Below are 21,281 nucleotides of genomic sequence, written 5' to 3' on the forward strand. Positions count from 1 at the left end.
GCGGACACTTTTGGTTTGTTCGCGTCAGGCCAGTAGATGCCCTAAAGTCAAAGAGTCAAGAACATTGTTGCAGCGTGGAAAAAGAGTCCCAAATAAAAATGTGATTGTGGAAACCCCGCTCTACCCTGCAATTTCTTTACATCTGCTTCAGCTGGTGCAATACAACCTGAGTGGCTGTTCGCATGTGTGGGGCCGTTCCGCCCTTGACAGGTAAACCACGTGTTAATAAGGTAAGTCCTTACTATCTGGGACACGTCACACAAAATAACTCACAAGACAATACTCCAATTTTGTTGCAGCAGCTAGCGCTACTTTGCATCCCCAAGGATTGAGGTATATATTGTAAGGCAAAACTGAGGTGAACACAGAATCTCTCATGTTACAGAGCTAAAAACCTGTCAGATTCGACCAATTGAGATAGAGCTTTCTACTATGCTTTCTGAAGGATCAACCAAACACAGGTTTCTGTCGTTGCAATACAGTAGCTGCTTCAGATTTTGCACAATCGTAAAGCTGCAGGTCAGCATCTCCTGAGCTCATCTACACTACTCTTCGTCACCGGAATCATCGTCTGAACCATCCTCCAGCTCCATCAAATCCTCAGCATCTTCTATTTCTTCCTCCTCTTCTTCCTTCTTCCCATCTTCTTTTCCAACTGTATGATAATATACAAAACATTAAAGTTCAGGAGAAGAAAAGTATAGACGCTAGGGGTTTCAGAGAACCAAGATGGTAACACATGAAACTTACCAGACATAGGGAACAAGACGTCGCCCGAGCATAGCCCAGATTCAACTTTAACTAAGTGCATGGTCATTCTTGGCCCAATCTCCTGGAGTCTGATGGCACTTTTTCTGGACGCTTTGTTCAATTTGTCTACGTCACTTACTAGGCTTACGGTTGCAGCTTCATCATCTGGTTCACTTTCTGATCCATATCCAGCTCTTGAAAATGGACAAGCAAACAAAGGGGAACGTTATAAAGGAAGAACTTGAGGAAAGGTAGGCGTTGTGTATTGCAAATCATAAATCAGGATATGACATCTGAATCATCTGATTATATAATCGCAATGTAAAAAAAACGTTGAGCAAACTGATCAGAAAGCAGGACCACAATCGGGGGAAAAAGAAGTGCAACTTGACTAAATTCATTCTGTGATATTCATTTCCACATATCTCAAATGGCTGTTTCTTTGTTATATACTAAAAAATAATTATAATAAATTACAAGGGGAGACAAGAAAGGTAGTCATCCAATATTGTACAAGGGACTTGGAAGATGGGCATACTTGCTGGAGAAACCTATTTGTAAATTACAACTTCATAGGAAGATAGCAATGGTTTAAAGCAAGAGAATGTTTTCCAACTGTCAGATTGTACAAAAATAAGAGACCAGCCAGGGCTAGCCCATGGCGGTGTATTTTTATAGAAGAAACAACCATGCGCGCACAGCGGAGTCCCCAAGACTTGAACGCTGGCTGCCAGCGTGCGGGGCACCCACGCAGACATATTGTACAAAAGAAATATGAGGAATAGTAGGTTTCCGTGTATTATAAAATGAAAAATCAGGCCATAATGCTAAAATTGTTGCTGTTTTCTTATCTCAAAGTAACAAACCATTGAGTGAACTGGCCAAAAAGCAACAAACTATTGACTACAACTACAATAACTAGATTCATTATGTGGATCAAAATTTTCCATCTACAAGCATTAGACAGATCACATCTTGTATAGTTGAGTCTTCATTCCATCCTTAAATATTAGGTCTCGTTTTATAAAATATTGAATAGTTGAACATCTGACTTGAAAGACAGGCATATTAGTAATAGAAAATAGAGGCTACAATCTTCTTAAAAGGCTCGTGATATTTTAAAGCATACAATAGGATATAGGGATATCAAAAATCAGTCAGATTGCTCAAAAGTCATGTCGAATTTTTCACATATTATCTCATGCCCACATACTTGATTGAAGGTATCCACTGAAAATTGGAACTTTTGGTTTTTTCTATACACTAAAGCATGGGAGTTGTTTCTGTCAAATTGATCTAAAATTGCATTTTATCTTATTAATGTTCTTATTCTAGATGGTATATACCAACTAATTTCAAAACATTGTATATGTGTGCAAAGCAAAGCAATACTACGCTGGCACTTATCCCAAAAGGATTTTATAGTGTTATAAAAAAATTGCCGCAAGCTTGCGATCATATCAAGACAATAGAATGTAAGAAAGGCGATTGAGTTCTTACTTTGTCACAAAATCACTAACATCTTTAAGGTCCCTAAGGTCTGGCACTTGATTGTTCTGCATGAGTTTCCTGATCTTGCGGCTGACCCCAATAGGCTGGAGCTTGATGGAGTAATGCCGGAAATCGATAAGCTCTGTCTCTTTGTCATACTGTAGCAACAATATTCTTTGACAGGTTGCTAGCTTAACCTACAATACGAAATACACTATCATTTTGATAGTGCACAAACAAGGACATCAAGTTCCATCACGAATATACCATGCAGTACTTACAGTATCTGTATCAATAGCAGGGACCAAATGCCGAAAGAAGGTCACAAAACTCTTGTAAGGCTCGCCGAGACCATTGAAACCACTGAGCACAACCTGTGAACCAGCCAAAGGTGAGTTGAGTATGTAATCAAAAGTGTTTGTGACAAATCAAGTAAATAAACAAAAATCCAGGCATGTACCAGAGGCGAGTTCTTGAATATCTCTGGGGGACACCTCGGCCGTTTCTGGGAGTTTGCGATGTCGGCCGCGAGAGCGTATTCCTTGATCTCGCAGGTGTAGGTTGGGCCCTGCGGCGACTTGGCGAAGCGCAGGTGCGGCAAGCTCTTTGGGTTGGAGAGGATCAAGAAATGCGTCACGCCCAGCGGGCTGGCGACGTTCACGAAATCCTTGAGGTTGTTCCGCTTCTTCTCCTGTTGATTGTTTCGACGGAGAAGTAATTAGTTGAGACGCTAAGAAGTGTAATCACCAAGCTGATTGATTTGGGGGCTGTGGGGGACGGAAGAGGGGGTAAGGAATAGGGACCTTGAGCTTGAGGGCGGTGTAGGGGAGCATGAGCTTGCGCAGGTCCTGCTGGAGGTGGCGGAGCGTGGAGGGGAGCTTGCCGCGCGAGAAGACGAAGCTCTTGGGGATCCTCTCGCCGGTGACCTGGTCGACGTTGGCCGTGACGGCCTGCTGCTTCCGCGCCACCGACGCCGGCATCTTCCATTTGCTCGGGCCCCTTCCCCTGCCGCCGCGACCCCCGCGGCCTCCGCCGCCACCTCTGCCGCCGCCACGCCGCCCGCCGCTGTGGATTCGCGCCATGGCTAGGTTTTGGGTAGCAGACAGACCAGTTGCGTAACTTCGCGGACGGAGCGTTGGGGCTTAGGGTTTTGCAGGACTGGTAGTTATAATGGGCCTTTGAAAATGGCCTGGATACTTCTCACGGCGCGTCGGCCCAGCCCAGACTGCCCAGCCCGCGATTTGTGTACTCATCAGGCCTGCTTGATTGTCTCAAAAAAATCAGGCCTGCTTGATAAGCTCGTTTGTCCGATCAAATCATCCCGTTTTCTCTTGCTGCGCCGAGCATCGCCGCCGGCCGCCGCTGTATCGATCGCATCGGAGACGAAGGCGATAGAGCAAGCCATCAACTAGCGATGGTGCGAAGCGGACGGCACGGCCTCGGTAACTACGGGGATGACCTCAGGAGCAGGAACCAGCGGGAGGAAGACCGCAAGAACGGGGTGGTGAGGAAGACCGCGATGGAGTCGGCGCTGGATTGGGCCACGGCGCACAAGGCCGCCTCTGCCGGTACGTACGTGCGCCACGGCTTTCAGAGGTTTCTCGGTACACTGTGGTCGATCTTGTCGGCGCCGTGATGCCTCGCCGAGTTGCCATCGGGTGAATGATCGTGAGTTCGTGATCGGCCGACGTGGGTTGATCGGAGTTATGATTTTCTTGTGACACCAGGGGGCCTGTGCGTGGCGGGGGCCGGCGGCACGGTGGCGTACAAGTTGACGAGGCCTGGCGTGAAGCCCATGGAAGAGATCGTCCGCGCCTGCAGGTACGCATCTGTTTCGTACTATTATTGATCCTTGACTGTTCTCCGTGTTTCTTTTGATTGTTCGTCTCCGCTTTCTCTAAAAAATCCGTTTTCTTAACTGACAGGAAATGTGCTCCGATCACAGTGTGTGTATTGCTTGGGGCTGGTCTTTTTCTAGGTTACCAGTCAGGATCATGATCCAGAGTTTACCAATACGCCAAGCAATATATCTCCTCTGATGACGATTCTCCAAAGAACTAGCCAAGTGGCATTACCTGCATTTTGCCGCGTTAAAACACCACATGCAAATTTCCGTTAAAATAATTACATGCATAAATGATACTACTCCCTCCGGTTCATATTAATTGACTCTAATATGGACGTATCTAGAACTAAAATGTGTCTAGATACATCCATGTTGAAGTCAATTAATATGAATCGGAGGGAGTACTATAAATTCAATCTTTAAACTTTGAAGATGCAAATGTACAAACTGTTGGTCTTCCTTGTCTGATTTAGTGATCTAGCTATTTCTTCTTGGTAGTTCAACTATTATATGTCAGCATAGGAACGGTTTTGCTAATTCTCGGCCGACTGAAAATTAAGTTAGAGCTCAACAAATCCTTGACCTCTGGATTTGCATCATGATTCGTGCTAGAGGTGGGTTGCAACTGGAAAATTTCAAGTTGCAAGTGAGTTGCAACTGAGAAAAAATAGTTCATGCTGCACAAGATCGTAGGATAAAGTCACTCGACTGAAAGTTTAGCTAATTCTCAATCGATCAAGAATTAGATGCACACATATAGAAACCATGAGTTATGATCGATTTACATTCAACCGAGCTAGCAAAATATTAAATTTAATTCCATTCCTACTACATTAATTGCATCCTCATTATATCATCTCCTTTTGCCCTCGGACTTACCCTACACGCAAATAAAATGAATTTTCCCGTGATTGAAAGCTTGGTGTTGAATTGATATTTCCTTATTTTAAGGGAAAAATGCTTCTTGTGTTATGAAAAGTTGAGTACAAGACACTACCATTTCTGCCAACTTTCGTTTTCATTCTTTAAAATGCTTAACCTAAATTTATAAAACTTTGTAGATATCTGGTATGGCGAGTCCTCAACCTGCTATCAGAATTTCAGCTCAATCCAACAATATTTGACTCCCCAAGCTAATAATATCTCAAGAATATGCACCTTTAAACTGCCCACAAACAAATCTAACTAAACACTAGACTAAACAACTCTCAAATATGGTGTTCCACTAAGTGAATAGTCAATCCAAACTACACAAATTGAAAGTGATTCAAGTGGAACAAACTTAGCAAGTTTGAAGTCAGTCCAAACAGTTTGAGCCACTGATAAACAAGATCAACAAAGAGCCACCCATTTGGACTTCGTTTCTCTCACTTTCTTTTCTGCATGTGCGGAGTTTTGTTGCTCTACTTTGAGCATGCATGATTTCACACCACAAGTCACCAAGGGAAGGGCTGGTAGGGTTTCCTCTTCTTTCTCGAAAAGACGTCTCATCATATTTGTCAGCTGAGACTGGTGGGGCCCACAAAGTGATGAATTTATGTGGTTTGAGTTTTGTTGCCATTTCACCTCCATGTAGAAAATTAGCCCAACAAGCTGGGATATGAATGGATCAAGTTTGGATGGGTGAAGCTCTCTTACACATGCATGTTCACATCCATATGCTTATCCATTATTCGTGGGAAGAAAGATCCATCCATGTCTATACACTGGATATCCAACTATTCATGGATGTCCGTGAAGCAATAAAAACATATGAAACCAATCGAGGTAGCAATTAAGAAGTGTACAAAGCGTAGCAACAAAGATACAAAAAATAATAGCCCAATCAACAAAAATTTGAAATTGTAGGAGCAAGCCACTAGCATGTGGGTCGGAGCCTAATGGACGAACCCTAATACACATGTATACGGGTCCAAGAAAAAGATAGCATTGCCTCCTTTCCATATTATTTGTCGCACATTTAGTATATACTAAATCAGTGACAACCAAAATGGAACAAACGGAGTAGTATTCATGTTAGCTCACCAAGATTGCATCAAACAATCCATTTCCTCCAACCCAAGGCTCTAACTGAGGCACTGCTGCTTCATGGAGCAAAATCTGTGTGCATGCCCAAACCGGACCCTCCAGTGATTTTTACTGGCAAAAAAATGCTCTCATACTTGTGTCCAAGTGGTCGCATTTCCGTAGATACCTGGATCCATGTATAATACCACCATTCCTACCAACAAGAATCAGAAACAATTAAGGAAGAAATTCAAGCAAGTCTGAGAAGTAAGAACTAGCCGATGGAGCGTGGAGCTAAATCTAACAAGAAGAAAAATACATTTGTTTTTGTGAAAGAAAAAAAAACTCATTTAAATTTTGATAACTGCATTCTTTATCGAGGCCTAACATAGCCCAACAATTTGGCCCATTGGACAATTAGAATGGCAACACCAGATGGCATACGGTCTCTCCATCGAACAATAGCGGCCGTTCGATCTTCCGAACCCTAACCATATTTATAAGGCACCTTCGCCCGCCTCCACGAAACCCTATCGTCTCCGCGCAGCCACCACCGAAGCAGACTCCGGAGAGCAAGCAAGGCGGCGGCAGAGATGGCGCGCGGCGTGGCAGCGGCTACCAAGGGCGGCGCTGGCGCCGGGAAGAAGAAGGGGTCGGTCACCTTCGTGATCGACTGCACCAAGCCCGTCGACGACAAGATCATGGAGATCGCGTCGCTCGAGAAGTTCCTGCAGGAGCGCATCAAGGTCGCTGGAGGCAAGGCCGGCAACCTTGGAGACTCCGTCACCGTCGCCCGCGACAAGAGCAAGGTCACCGTCACCTCCGACGGGGCCTTCTCCAAGAGGTATAAGCACCCCTGCCTGCTCCTCCCCAGATCCACCCATATCGCAGTCCTAATCATGTGTGGTTCCCGGTTAGTACTTGTTCAATCGCAGGGCCGTTGTATCTGTGGAAGTGCTTGTGCGCGCCCATTGTCGTCAACTTTTGATTGGTCTTAGGAGTCCGTCCCATTTGTGATGTTGTACTAATATGTAACGCTAGAGGTATTTTGTCGACGCGTGATATTGATTCATATATGAGTCCAGTGCTGGAAATTTATATGGTTATTGTAGTAGTGCTCTAATTGCATATTTGCTGGTTGCCCGCTGCTATATCAAAAGTGTTGTTGGTTGTAGTCAATAACTTTTGTTTTGACTTGTCATGAGTTCGTGGCATAGAAGTCAGTAGCTTTTCAGTCTCAGTGGCTCTGTCTAGTAAGATGGTTTGTACGAAATGTACTAGACGTCTAGATGAACTGACCTCAGCTAGTGAAAGATTTGGAGGCAGTTCAGATGCCATGGCTAATTTTTGTTATGTTTACATGGCATAGTTCAATCTAGCTGCCTCTCGTGTTGTGGCCTGGAATTCTGGATAAACTTTTTTTTGCTAAAAGTCTATAATTCTCCATTTTAGTATTAGGAATTAGTAATGGTCTGCACTGCATCAGATTAAATGAGTGTCTTTGCTTCATTCTCCATTTTAGTTTAGTTGTCAATACTTTTTTGTTTTCATTTATCATGAAAACGGGCATAGGTGATAAACCCATTGCTTTTGTGCATTGTGTATCATGTATTCTTGTAATGTTCAGTTTGATAAATTCTCATTTTCCCCAGGTACTTGAAGTACTTGACCAAGAAGTACCTGAAGAAGCACAATGTGCGTGACTGGCTTCGGGTGATTTCTTCCAACAAGGACCGCAGCGTCTACGAGCTCCGGTACTTCAACATTGCTGAGAATGAGGGCGAGGAGGAGGATTAGATGCAATGCCTTGTTTCTATCTCTTGTGAAACTTTGAACTTGCTGGGGCACTTATGTAGTAGAGTTTTGATGTTCAATTTTCCACCAATGTTTTGAATTGTGGTGACTCTGGGTGATGCGATAACCAAGTTGAGAAATTATCTGTTCTTGTTGCTGTGGTTTGTAGAGACGTGATTTGTGGCCATGTGATAGTTTTGTCCTGACCTATTACTCTCTCTTAATCTGCCTTCCTCTCCCACTTTCACTGAATCACAGGAACAGAAACACATTCTTCTCGGGGCCCAATAGCGTATCTTGGAACCATAGTTTGCTGAGAAGCATGCTTGAACGCGCACTCCAGTTTGTGCAGACCAATATCTTATTTTAGTTTCTGTTGCTGCATTTCTCTCCCTCTTTCATTCATTACAGGAACAGCAACATATTCTTCTGGGGGCCCAATAGCCTATCTTAACCATAGTTTGCTGAGAGCTTGACCGCCAGATCGTATCTCATTTTAGTTTATGTTGCTCTTTACCAGGTAATACATTCCAGAATACAATATGCTCAGGTGTGGGTTACAAAATGGCATCCTACCTATATCAGGAATTTTAATCATCATATTCGGTAGATCTTAGATGCCCAAACAGTGCATGTTTCTTTTGCCCAGATGGCTAAAAGTTTGGGCTTTCAAATCCAGAATTTCAGGCAAACCGCGAAGCCTGTAACGAATGCAGAGTATCAAAACACCATTGTTGTTACCTCACAGCCGTCTATGCAATTTCTATTTTATTTTATTCAATTACAATAATAAAGAAACTGGATTCCTCACAACATCAAACTGGATTCTTCAAATAATGTCGACAGATACATGAATCTCTTCTGAGATCAAATTGGTCCAAAATGCAGGAACAGCTTACTTGGGGCAACACTTTCTAGCAACATTTATTGGGAAAAGATTCACACCATTCAAAGATTGCGGAAGTTGGTCACAACCAAATATCTGGAGCTGATTCTCTGCTTGGCTATCTACGTGCATACTCAAGCAAACGCAGGGGTGGGTGTGCAACCAGTGGCAGGTACAACTCCGGAGGTCTTCTGTGCAGAGCTGTACTTCTTTGTGACGAACCTAAGATGTTTCATTTGTCAGTTACCACTCATCAGATACATCATACTGCAGTTATAGTTAATAATCTAGTGGTCAGTGTTTACATGCTGATGATTAAAGTAACTGTACATCTGCTTAACATCTTCGCTGCAATAATTGTTTTGACATGCAGGCATAACAGGAAGCTAACACTTGTACTATCATTTGAGTTCTCTTGATTGGACACACAAACTTTACTTTAACAAAAAAATTGCAATTCAGTGGATATCACAAGGTTGTAAGTAGTATAATGATATCATCATAAGTATTGAGGTTCATAAACAATAGATACCTGAAGAAATCTCTCCATAGCAATTCAAACATTAACCAATTTGTTCCAGCATCCGATCCTCCGTCACCATTCTTGGCTGTTGACCCTGATGGAGTTGTTCTACAAGGAAGAAAATATTGCCAGTCATGCACAAAATGAACTACACCATAACATAGTGACAAGACTGAGTATGTTACTACTTTCTCTTTATGCTTCTGTACTGTTCAGCAACATGACATACCTAACGGCATGCTTCTTTAACTCCTCATACATGAAACGTGGAGAGAGGCACCCAGTAGCAAGCCATGGTGAAATTTTGCAGGAGAAATTAGCACCATATATGCTATTCTGACTACCATCTTTGGCAGCTTTGTTTGGCTGCATACAAATTTCTGCAGCAAATTTCTTGAGCCTTTCCAGGGCTTCTGCTTCACCGCCAATGAGAGTTGAACCGACAGCAGATTTTGATTCCTACATGAACAAAATTAATTTTGAAGTTCAGAAATAAGTAGCACACATGGGGATAATTATGCTTAACGAATGTGTGTAGGGTATTGAATTGTTACTGGCAAGAGCATACACACATCACTGATGGAAACATAAATAAAATTATGCTACTAGTTAAACAACATACAAAGAAATGACCTACGTCTCAAATAAACTGACCCTGTCATTGATGTCACTATCCACAGACTACGCACACAAACCGCAAAACTAAGCATTTGGTGTCAGCATCAATGCCGCTGTCTGCATTTTACACATAGAATATCAAGATTGCACGGAAGCAAAGACAAAACCATGATACTTTACTTTCATGTGGTACAATCCTGTTACCGCATTTTATCAGTTTACGACCAGAAAAGGAAGAGTCGTGTTTTCATTTTGTCTCATACTACTCACACAACCACAAACATGAGCAAACAAGAAAGCAAGCAGGCAAACCCCGGCACTACCTTCAATAATATAGCCAGCAGGAAATAATTAGGCCATATGAACCAACACAAACGACACAACCAACTTTTCTACCGAATTTTCTTTCGTGACGTTGATCCAACCTACCAAAATAATCACCTAAGAATAGAATCTATTACTCCCTCTGATCCTTTTTAATTGTCTGGGATTTAATACAACTTTGTACTAAATCCGAGTCAATTAAAAGGGATCGGAGGGAGTACAACAATTGACTAGCTAAGTGGTCAAGGTTACCAAGCATGCTATAGTTGGCTAGCTACTCCATCCACTTCTATTTGCACAATTCTGCAGGGGAACTATCTAATTCATAAACTATTAGTACAACGTACTTGGCAAGTGGCTCCAGATTAAAACGTGTTTGGTAAGAATGAGCGTCTCTGAGAACTTTTACCTGTGCCATGGCCGGTGGCGCAGAGAGCCCAAGCTCAGCAAGCGTGGGGATGTCGCCGGGCTCGAGCACATTCTTCATAGGCACGCACTTGACCTCTTCTGGAGCGTCCAGCACCTTCCTAACCTCCAAGCCCTTGACGGCCTCCCTGAATCCGCCATAGTTGGATGGCATGTCATCGAGCCTGAATGGCAGATCGTCCAGGTGGTAGAGCGTGCTGCCCCAGAAGTACTTGACCTCGACGCCCTCCTTCTCAATGGCCTTGCTGACATTCTCCTCGGCGCGGCACTCGTCCCGCGAGACCTCCCCGTGCGCGTAGACGGCCTCGGCCCCGGCCGCGCGCGCGAGCTCGGGGATCACCACCTCGGGCCTGCCCACGCGCACCACCAGGTCGCCGCCCCGCGCGCGGAGGCTGCGGCGCAGGTCGGCGACGGAGTCGAGCAGGAAGCTGGCGCGGTAAGGGCCGGTGCGGTCGAAGCCCGAGGGGGACTTCCCGAAGTCGCGCGGGTCGAAGACGAAGACGGGGAGGAGGGAGGAGGAGGCGCCGACGGCGGCGTGGAGGGGCTCGTGGTCGTGGAGGCGCAGGTCGGCGCGGAACCAGACGAGCGTGCGGCGGCGGCCCGCGGCGCCCGGGGCTCCGGAGGGGAATGAGCGGGAGAGGCTGGGCGAGGAGGCGGTGAGCGGGGACAGGAGGGAGGCCGCGGCGGCGTTGAGGCGGGTGGAGCGGCGCGGGGAGGAGGAGGGGTGGAGGCAGACGGCGAGGGTGGAGATTTGGGTGGGTAGGTTGACGGTGGAGGGGACGGAGGCGAGTGTGGCGGGGGCGGTGGGCGTGCGCAGGGAGAGGGAGAGGGAGAAGGAGGCGAAGGGGAGGTTGGGGTCGTCGCGAGGGCGGGCGGCGGGGTCGGCGTCGGAGGCGGCGGCCATGGGTGGCGGTGGCGGTAGTTGAGATGCGGGAGTGGGTTTGGTGTGGATGAGATGAGGCGCGAGGGGAGGAGGGAGGGTCGGGGGAGGCCAAGCGGGGAAGATGGTCGAGAATTTTTTAGATGCCACCACCAACTCTTTTTCTTTTGGAAATTCCACCAACCATTTCGTGTACCGATCTCGCCATTTTGGCACCAAACCAACCACCCTTCCCGTTGTCACGCGAGGTCTTTGAAAGAACGGTACATTTTGTAATTTATATGCTGAGCGCCAAGGACTTTTTGCTTGTTTCTCTAGTTATTATCCAAGTAATTTCTATGTTCCCATTTAGTCCAAAGGGCAAAGGTTGGTGGTGGCAAAAGCTATTATCTCTTGTTTTGCTAAGGGCATCTCCAACGGAGCGACGCATTTCGGACGCCCAATTATCCGGGGGTGTCCGTTTGCGTTGCCTGGCGGACGCGGAAATGACCGCGAGGGGCGAAATGTCCGTTTGCATCGGGGGCCGCCCCCAGCGGACGTATTTTGGACATGCAAGTGTTTTTTTCGTGCTCCTTCTTTTCATTTTTGTTGAATGGGCTAGTTTAAACGCGAAAAAGTAGTACTGAATGATGTCATGTTGCTCCAATCGAATAGATTATAGCCTAAACAATTCACCGGATACTTCAATCAAAAGGTTCAAACATATTTAACATACAAACAAGAACAAATTTAAAAACATATAAACTAAAAATAATTTTTGGCCTTCTCGTTAGAAGCCCTGCCTCGTCGTCCTCACTCCTGCGCTTCTTTCTTGTCACCTCCTCGTCGTAACTGGAGGACGACGCATCCATCGAGGAGTTGGAGTCGGACGAAGTGTCGTTGTTGAACGGACGATGACGACGCGCCGCCCGCGCCAGCGCCCTTGCCCGGGCCCTGGCCTCCTTCCTTGCCGCCGCCTCGTCGTCCGCCGCCTCCTGCGCCTCCAGCCGGTCGAACCTGGCGTCAGAGTCCTCCTCCTCCTCCTCCTCCTTCTCCTCCTCCTCGCTGTCGCTGCCAGGGGCGCCTCCGTCCACCTCCTGGTCGTCGCTGGCATTGCCGCCTCCGTCCTCCTCCTCCACACTCAGCGTGGAGGCAGGGTCACTTGGCGTGGAGCCCGGGTCGCTTGGTGTCGCGTATGTTTCCCACCAATGCCGCCATCCCGGTGGCTTGCCCTCACTGTCGGAGTCAGACGGTAGGGTGTAGTCGCTCATGGCGTGCCGGTGTTGGAGAAGAAGGAGAAGGAGAAGGCGGTTGGACGTGAATTACAGTAGACGCAGGGGTTATATTCTGCGGGGATCAACGAAGAGGCCGGTGGTTGCTCTTCCGCGACGGTTCGCCGCTCCATGCCGACGGTTGGCGGGTTGATCGGTGCGGTTGCCACTCCGGCGGTTGCCATTCGCGCGTTTGTTGTGGTTTAATGCGAGGCCGATAGGACCAGGGTCGCTGCCGGGCGGGCCCGTGGGGAAGCGAGCGGACGCTTTGCGCGTCCGCGCAGCGTCCGCGGAGACGCAAACGTGCCGCATATTTGCGTCGCGTTTGCGTCTTCGCGGACGCCACGAACACGATGCGTCGCCCCGCTGAAGCAGGGTGCAGACGCATTTCCGGTCCGCGCGAACGCAAACGGTCACACAACGTCCGTTTGTGTCGCCCCGTTGAAGATGCCCTAAGAGCATCCCCATTTCTAGCCAGGGCGCCTACCGCACGTGTTGTTTTAGTTGACTAGGCTGTGTCCTCCATTCCACCATCGGCCATAGCAGCAAGTCATCTACAAACGCAAGCTTGGAAGCTTCGCTCGGCGGTGCGCCCACAACCTGCTCCGGTGGCCCGATCGACCTTGAGGTATGAATTGAGTCCAATCTTATTTCTCCTCCATTGCAACGGCGTGGGCATAGACATAGGACTGACCTACTTTCTTTCTCTTGTGCAGATAAGTAGTAAGGAAATTTAGTTTTTATACAAAAATGTCATCGAATAATCATCTGACAAGGATTTCGACGGTGAGATTGAAATCTTGTTCACCGCTGCAAGCATGTGCACGACATTTATCTGCTGCCAAAAGCGCAGGGGTGGATCGTCGGTGAAGCGCAAGGCCAAAAAAACGGAGATCGAGTCAGTGGACATGCACGCCTTATGGAAGACTATTTGCACCCAACCAATCCGGTGTACGATGCGAAGACATTCCATCCCCGCTATTGGATGTCTAGAAAGTTATTTCTCGATATTCTTCATGGCGTGATGACGTATGACACCTACTTCGAGGCCAAGCACAATGCGACCGGTAAGGTTGGCTTTTTCTCGTACAAAAAAATGTTCGACGGCCATTCGACAACTGCGTATGGAGTACCAGGTGATCTGGTTGATGAGTACTTGCGCATGAGCGAGTCCACATGCATTGATGCCATGTACAGGTTTTCACCACTGTTATTGTTGTGTTTGGCAAAATTTATCTGAGATAGCTGACCATCGAAGACACTGCCCGCCTCTTGTCCATCAACGAAAATAGGCGGTTTCCTAGGATGTTGGGCAACATACACTGCATGCGTTGGTAGTGGAAGAATTGTCCTTTTGGTTGGTAAGTGCATTTCAAAGGGCATGCGGAGGAGTGCACGGTCATACTAGAGGCAGTGGCATCACAAGATCTATAGATTTGGCAATCTTCTTCGGCATGGCAAGATCCAACAATGATACCAACGTCCTCTAACACTCACCGGTGTTTGCTAGGCTTGCAAAAGGCAATGCTCCCCAAGTTTCCTATGAGATCAATGGTCATTCTTATGACAAGGGTTATTATCTAGATGATGGCATCTACCCTTGCTGGGCCACCTTTGCTACGATAATCAATAACCCTGAAAATAAAAAATGCAAGAGGTTCGCAAAAGAGCAAGAGGTTGCTCGAAAGGATGTAGAACATGCATTTTGTGTGTTGCAATCACGTTGGGAAATTGTTCGGCACCATGATAGAACCTGGAGCGATGAGAGAATGTGAGAGGTGATGACAACATGTGTCGTCATACACAACATGATCGTTCAAAAAGAGAGAGATGATAGCATCTATGATGGTGATTGGAAATTTGAGGGTGAGTTAGTTGAGACACATATGCTAGGGCAGTATCAGACAAATAGTTTGGGTCGTCATTTTGGGTCGCCCTGCTGGAGATGCCCATATGCCCCATTGGAGGTCGTCATTTTCCTCTATCATCATTAACTCACTGCCACATAAGAAAATTTGCTGAGTTAAACAGAAAATTACTCATAAAATTACTTGCACTATGAGTAGTCTAAATGATGCTTTGCAGGCAGAGATGGAGGCCTGTGTAGCGGCGGTCGAAGGAGCAGCGGCTCTGAGTTTTCAGCTCGTGGTTTTTGAGTTTTATTCTCAGACTTTGGTGAGTGCGCTTAATAAGGATCATAAATATGATCTTGCACCGATTAGTGTTCTTTTTAGGGAGATCAGGGACATTTGCGTTAGCTCCTTCGAAGCCGTTGATTTTACGTTCTGTCCAAGAAACTGTAACAGAGTCTCACATGAGCTAGCTTGATTTGGCACGAGTGCCGATTCTGACTGTGATGGCTGGGTATACTTTGCCCCAGATTGTGATGGCTGACAGTGCTGCACGTTTAAGCCCACTAAAAATGCAGTTTAGAGCATTTTCACCGGTAGCCTCCAAATAGGCGCCGGTAGGGGCGCCGGTATCTCCGTTTGGGGTGTCGGCACAACATTCTCCATTTAGGGGAGCTGCTCCCACACGGCGCCTCCAAACAGGCTGCTCCGATAGATAATTTGAATTTGAAATCTCAAACACAACCATATAAATTCGAATAAGTCTACGAATAAGAAGTTGGGCCAACACACGGCCACCAAATACGAATATGTTTTGGAATAAGAAGTTTGGGCCAACAGACGGCCACCAGATCGCCGTTTCCGGCGCAAAAAAGGGCTTTGAAGCCATATGATAGCATGATCACACGAAGGAGGTCACGAGTGGTGCAACCTCGATGGCTTCCTCATCGGCGACCGGTGGCAGCTCCGTCGCTGCAACAGGATCCACGGTCACCGGGAGAGGCATGAACGCGGACGGTGGCGGGGTACACATGAACGCAGACGGTGGCGGTGGAGACATGAACACGGACGATGCCGGGGTAGAGATGGACGGTGTCGGGGGAGACGCCGACGCAGCTCGCGCCGCCATCACCTCTTGGCCGATGCGTTCGCGGTACATCTCGTGCCACGCCCGTGCCAAGGGGTCCATCTTCTCCATGTCGGCCATCAAGATTTTTGATTCTTGAGACATTTTGGCCAACGGTAGCCGCGTCGCTTCATTGTTGGCCTTCATGGCAGCGGCGTGAGCTTCTATCTTCGCCGCCTCCACCCTCTCCCTCTCCAACTCGATCTTGGCGTCTTGCTTGTCGAGGATGGCCTTCCACACGACGGTGGCTCTATCGGCAGCTTCCTTGTTCTCCACCGAGAACGAGGTGATCATCTTCTCGATGGAGGCGTCCATGGCTGCCAATACCGGCGCTGCATTCCTGTCGGCCTTGGCCTTCTTGTTGCCAATGGGGCGCCCGGTGGAGACGTCGGCTGGATCGACCGGCCCATCTTCTCCGTCCTTCAAGAGAGTGTGGAGGAGGTCGTCCCATTTCTTGCAACATTGGAGCTTGTTGAAGCAATGCATAAACAGAAAGTCTTTGTCCTCGTGTTGGTGCTTGTACATTTCGAGGGCTTTGAGCATCTATTCATATGCAACAACATTGATCACCAATTCATATGCAACAAGTTGGATCATCAATTTACATGCAACAATATTGATCACCAATTCATATGCAACAAGTTGGATCATCAAATCATATGCAACAACATTGATCACCAATTCATATGCAATAAGATAGGCGTAGATCATACCCAATCCACCATCGTCGTGGCCTTCTCCTTCCGTGATAAGGGCTAAGCCCAAGGATGTGCCCGATCTTCACGGATTTGGGTGGAACTCGTGGGGGTAGGGGGATGAACGCGATGAACACGAGGAACGCGAGGGGGAATCGTGGAGATACAACACACACACGCACACAAACCGGTTTTCCCTCGTTGGCCCGATACACCAACTCGATAGAGGTTGCGAGAAAAGACCTTCCGGTAGAAGTCCCGCAAAGAGATCGACAAGTCGAATCCCGAGAGATCTAGAAGGGCGAAAAGACCGGAAGGTTGATAGAAGTGCAAGCAAAAGACCAAATAGGTAGAAGTGCAAGCAAAAGACCAACAAATCGGTAGAAGTCGCCAAAGAGATCTTCACGAGTCGACAAGGTGTTCGGGTGGGTACAAGATCAAAGATCTAGGTAGGGTTCCCACAAGGGTGAGCTAAGCTCAGGTTTAATTTCACATCAAGTCTAATCTCAGATCTGAGCCAACTAGGCTATATATAGTAGGTGGGGCAAAGGGATAAGTTACAACTAAAAGTGTCTGTTGTGCTCGAAGTTCGATGGGGCGGAAGTTCCGGTCATCATGGGCGGAAGTTCCGGTCGGGGCGGAAGTTCCGGTCCGGAGGGGCGGAAGTTCCGGTCGGGCGGAAGTTCCGGCCAAGTTCCGGCCTTGTTCCGGAAATGCGCCATTGTCCCGCAGTAACATCCAGTATGGTTTTCGCCGACTTTCGGAACTTGGGCGGAACTTGGGCGGAAGTTCCGGTGGGCGGAAGTTCCGGTCCTTGGGGGCGGAAGTTCCGGCTGGAACCTGTTTCCTGGGCGCTGGAAAGCATCTTGAGAGCATCTGGGAGGCATCTGGCCGGAAGTTCCGGTCCTGGAGGGCGGAAGTTCCGGCTGGGGCGCTGTAACTCCATTTTCTTCATTTCCAGCTCTCTCTCCAATGGCTTGGTCTCCATGGCTTGCGTCTTGGTCGATGTACCTGATTGAGCATAGGGTATTTGCATGAAGTAGCATGCCATCCAAGGGAGTATCAAATGCATACGTGGAGAGGAGCGAATTCACCTCTTGGTGTAGGGCTTTGGCTCGAGCTCGTGTCATTGGGCCACGAGGAGGGCTTGTCGGTCTTGAGGAGGCGGTGTCCAAAGGCCACCCCGTATCATCTCCCCCTTGGGAAAGAGTCGTCCTCGACTCTATGATCTCCTCATCGCCATGATAGGGTGAGAGGTCGGACACATTGAATGTGTTGCTCACCAAGAACTTGGATGTTGGTATGTCGATGACGTAGGCGTTGTCGTTGATGCGCTTGAGGACCTTGAAAGGACCATCGCCTCGGGGCTTGAGCTTGGAGTTTCTTTCTTGGGGAAAGCGGTCCTTGCGGAGGTGTATCCATACTTGGTCTCCTTCATTGAAGATCCGTGCCTTTTTCTTCATGTTGAGTCTAGTGGCTTGACGAAGAACTTGTTGGTCGATTGTTGCCCTTGTATCTTCATGTAGCTTCTTCATGTATTGTGCTCGCTTGTTGATGTTCATGTTTACTTGCTCATGTAGCGGGAGAGGAAGGAGGTCAATCGCCGTAGGTGGTTCAAACCCGTAGACGACCATGAATGGACTTCTCATTGTTGTAGAATGCTTGGACCGGTTGTAGGCAAACTCCGCATGCGGGATGCAATCTTCCCATGACTTCAAATTCCTCTTGACAAGCACTCGTAGTAGTGTGGATAGGCTTCGGTTCACCACTTCGGTTTGCCCATCGGTTTGTGGGTGCGAGGATGACGAGAACAAAAGCTTGACGTTGAACTTGGCCATTAGTGTCTTCCAAAGGTAACTCATGAATTTGACATCTCGATCCGACACAATGCTTCTTGGTACACCGTGGAGTCTCACAATTTCCCTAAAAAACAAGGAGGCAATATGTGAAGCATCATCCGTTCGAGAGCATGGTATAAAATGAGCCATTTTAGAGAATCGATCAACCACTACAAAAATTGAATCATGACCATATTTGGTTCTAGGCAATCCTAGTACAAAATCCATACTTATGTCGGACCAAGGAGCATGAGGAATAGGTAACGGTGTATAAAGGCCATAGGGGTTGGAAGTGGACTTAGCTTGTAAACATGTTGTACACCGGCGGCAAAGGCGTTCCACGTCGCGGTACATTCTTGGCCAATAGTAGTGAGTTGAGAGCATGGCATATGTCTTCTCTCTTCCGAAGTGTCCCATAAGACCACCACCATGCGATTCTTGTAAGAGCAAAAGGCGAAGCGAAGACATGGGAATGCAAAGTTTGTTGCCCTTGAACAAGAATCCTTGGTGCAAATAGAAATCATCGATGCCCTTATCACTAGAACACTTTGCAAAGATTGGGCCAAAGAAAGTATCGGAAGCATATAAGTCTTTGATTTCATCAAGACCCAAAACATGGACATCCAAACGAGTGAGTAAAAGGGTGAGCTTGCGGGAAAGAGCATCCGCAACAACATTGTCCTTGCCCTTCTTGTATTTGATTACATATGGAAAGGACTCAATGAACCCATTTTGCATGACGTTTGTTCAAATTGTGTTGACTTTTCAAATACTTCAAAGACTCATGGTCGGAGTGGATAACAAACTCTTTTGGCCAAAGATAGTGTTGCCAAACTTCAAGAACACGAACCAAAGCATAAAGTTCCTTGTCATATATAGGATAGTTGAGGCGTGCGCCATCCAACTTCTCGCTATAGTATGCCACGGGTTTTCCATCTTGCATAAGAACTCCACCAATACCGAGTCCACTCGCATCACATTCAATCTCAAAAGTTTTGGAAAAGTTCGGAAGAACAAGTAGAGGAGCCTCGGTAAGTCTCTTTTTCAACTCATCAAAAGCTTTTGTTGGGCCTTGCCCCACACAAATGGAACATTCTTTTTCGTAAGCTCATTCAAAGGGCAAGCAATGGTGCTAAAATCTTTCACAAAGCGGCGGTAGAAACCGGCAAGTCCATGGAAACTTCGGACTTGACCAACATTTGTAGGAGTAGGCCAATTGTGGATGGCCTCAACCTTGGAAGAATCAACTTCAATGCCATTGGCGGAAACCACAAATCCAAGAAAAACCAACTTGTTTTGAGCAAAGGTACACTTGGGGAGGTTTGCATAAAGCTTCTCATGACGCAAGATGCATAAGACTTCTCTCACATGTTGTACATGGTCCTCGAGACTTTTGCTATAAATGAGAATATCATCGAAATAGACAACCACACTCTTGCCAATGAGAGGTCACAAGATGTGATTCATGAGGCGCATGAAAGTAGATGGAGCATTTGAAAGACCAAATGGCATGACAAGCCATTCATATAGACCAAGTTTGGTCTTGAATGCCGTCTTCCATTCATCACCTATTGCCATGCGGATTTGGTGGTAGCCACTACGCAAATCTATCTTCGAGAAAATCGTGGCACCACTCAATTCATCTAGCATGTCATCTAAACGCGGAATGGGATGGCGGTAGCGAACGGTAATGGCATTGATGGGGCGACAATCCATACACATTCGTTGCGACTCATCCGGTTTAGGCACAAGAATCACGGGAACCGCACAAGGGCTTAAGCTTTGAGGTCTTGTATTTGGCGTTGAATCTCCTTTGTGTCTTCGGGGTTGGTGCGGTAGGCGGCGCGGTTTGGTAGAGGAGCGCCGGGTATGAGGTCGATGCGGTGCTCAATTCCTCTAAGCGGTGGGAGTCCATGAGGAAGCTCGTCGGGGAAGACATCTTGGAACTCCTTCAAAAGAGACAACAAAGACGAAGGAAGTGTTGTTAAGTCGTTAGTCTCCGAGGATGGCCCCTTGCAAATGAGCACATAGTGCAATTTGGTGGATGGGTTGTGGTGCACTTCTCTCATCTCACTCTTGGTAGCTATGAGGACACTCTTCATCTCACTCATATATGGCTTGTGGCGCTCACTTTCTTTTTGGTGGGTCACTCTCTCACCACTCATCTCGCTAGTGATTGTAGCTTCCTTAGCCCTCACTAGAGCCTTTGCATTGTCCGCAATTACTTGGCTAGGAGTCATTGGGCGTAGGATGAATGTCTTGTCGCCAACCTTGAAGCTATAGGCATTTGTGTAGCCATCATGGCTTGCTCTTTTGTCATATTGCCAAGGGCGACCAAGTAGCATGTGGCACACCGTCATGGGCACTACATCGCAATCAACGGTATCTTCATAGGCGCCAATCTTGAAGGATACGGAGACGGTGTGTTGTATCTTGACGTTTCCATTGTCACTTAGCCATTGTACATGGTAAGGGTGGGGGTGTTTCCGGAGTGTGAGGTTGAGCTTGGAGCATAGTTCGGTGCTTGCAAGATTGTGGCAACTCCCTCCATCGATGATAACCTTTATTGACTTGCCATTGATTCCGGCTCTTGTTTGGAAGATGTTGCACCTTTGGTCTTCATTGGGGAGTGCATGGGTTGTCAACACTTTGGTCACCACAAGAGATGGGCTTGCATCATGCACACATAGGACTTGCTCTTGGTCTTCCAAGTCATCATCTTCATGATTGGTTGCGGCTTGTACCAAGGCTTCATATTCACCTTCACTCAAGTACTCCACATCTCCATCATCTCGAGTTATCATGACTCTTGTGTTCTTGCATTCAAAGGATTTATGTCCTTGAGCACCACACTTGAAGCAAGTGATGTTACTAGATCCCGTGGAAGCTTTGGAGGACATAGTTGATTGCTCCGGCTTGAAGCTTGTTGTCTTGAAGGCACTCTTCATTTGCTTGGGAGGATCCTTGGAAGCAATAG

General features: G+C 47.2%; 3 protein-coding genes across 3 annotated transcripts; 1 reads left to right on the forward strand and 2 right to left on the reverse strand.

Annotated features, from left to right (window-relative positions):
• Nucleotides 1-518: 518 nt before the first annotated feature.
• LOC124698316 (peter Pan-like protein) lies at nucleotides 519-3,323 on the reverse strand. The gene is made up of 6 exons (XM_047230806.1): nucleotides 3,045-3,323; nucleotides 2,702-2,932; nucleotides 2,523-2,615; nucleotides 2,251-2,438; nucleotides 751-944; nucleotides 519-655 (listed from the first exon to the last, which is right to left on the reverse strand). The coding sequence occupies exons 1-6, from the start codon at nucleotides 3,321-3,323 to the stop codon at nucleotides 546-548; spliced, it is 1,095 nt and encodes a 364-aa protein (XP_047086762.1). The 3' UTR covers nucleotides 519-545.
• A 3,325-nt stretch (nucleotides 3,324-6,648) lies between these two features.
• On the forward strand, nucleotides 6,649-8,058 carry LOC124698317 (60S ribosomal protein L22-2-like). The gene is made up of 2 exons (XM_047230807.1): nucleotides 6,649-6,938; nucleotides 7,747-8,058. Exons 1-2 carry the CDS (start codon nucleotides 6,688-6,690, stop codon nucleotides 7,889-7,891), a joined length of 396 nt encoding a protein of 131 aa, XP_047086763.1. The 5' UTR covers nucleotides 6,649-6,687; the 3' UTR covers nucleotides 7,892-8,058.
• Nucleotides 8,059-8,641: 583 nt separating this feature from the next.
• LOC124702415 (blue-light photoreceptor PHR2) lies at nucleotides 8,642-11,584 on the reverse strand. The gene is made up of 4 exons (XM_047234556.1): nucleotides 10,649-11,584; nucleotides 9,527-9,756; nucleotides 9,307-9,405; nucleotides 8,642-8,996 (listed from the first exon to the last, which is right to left on the reverse strand). Exons 1-4 carry the CDS (start codon nucleotides 11,567-11,569, stop codon nucleotides 8,909-8,911), a joined length of 1,338 nt encoding a protein of 445 aa, XP_047090512.1. The 5' UTR covers nucleotides 11,570-11,584; the 3' UTR covers nucleotides 8,642-8,908.
• Nucleotides 11,585-21,281: the final 9,697 nt, after the last annotated feature.

Source organism: Lolium rigidum, chromosome 3, assembly GCF_022539505.1.
Source record: "Lolium rigidum isolate FL_2022 chromosome 3, APGP_CSIRO_Lrig_0.1, whole genome shotgun sequence".
NCBI lineage: Eukaryota > Viridiplantae > Streptophyta > Magnoliopsida > Poales > Poaceae > Lolium > Lolium rigidum.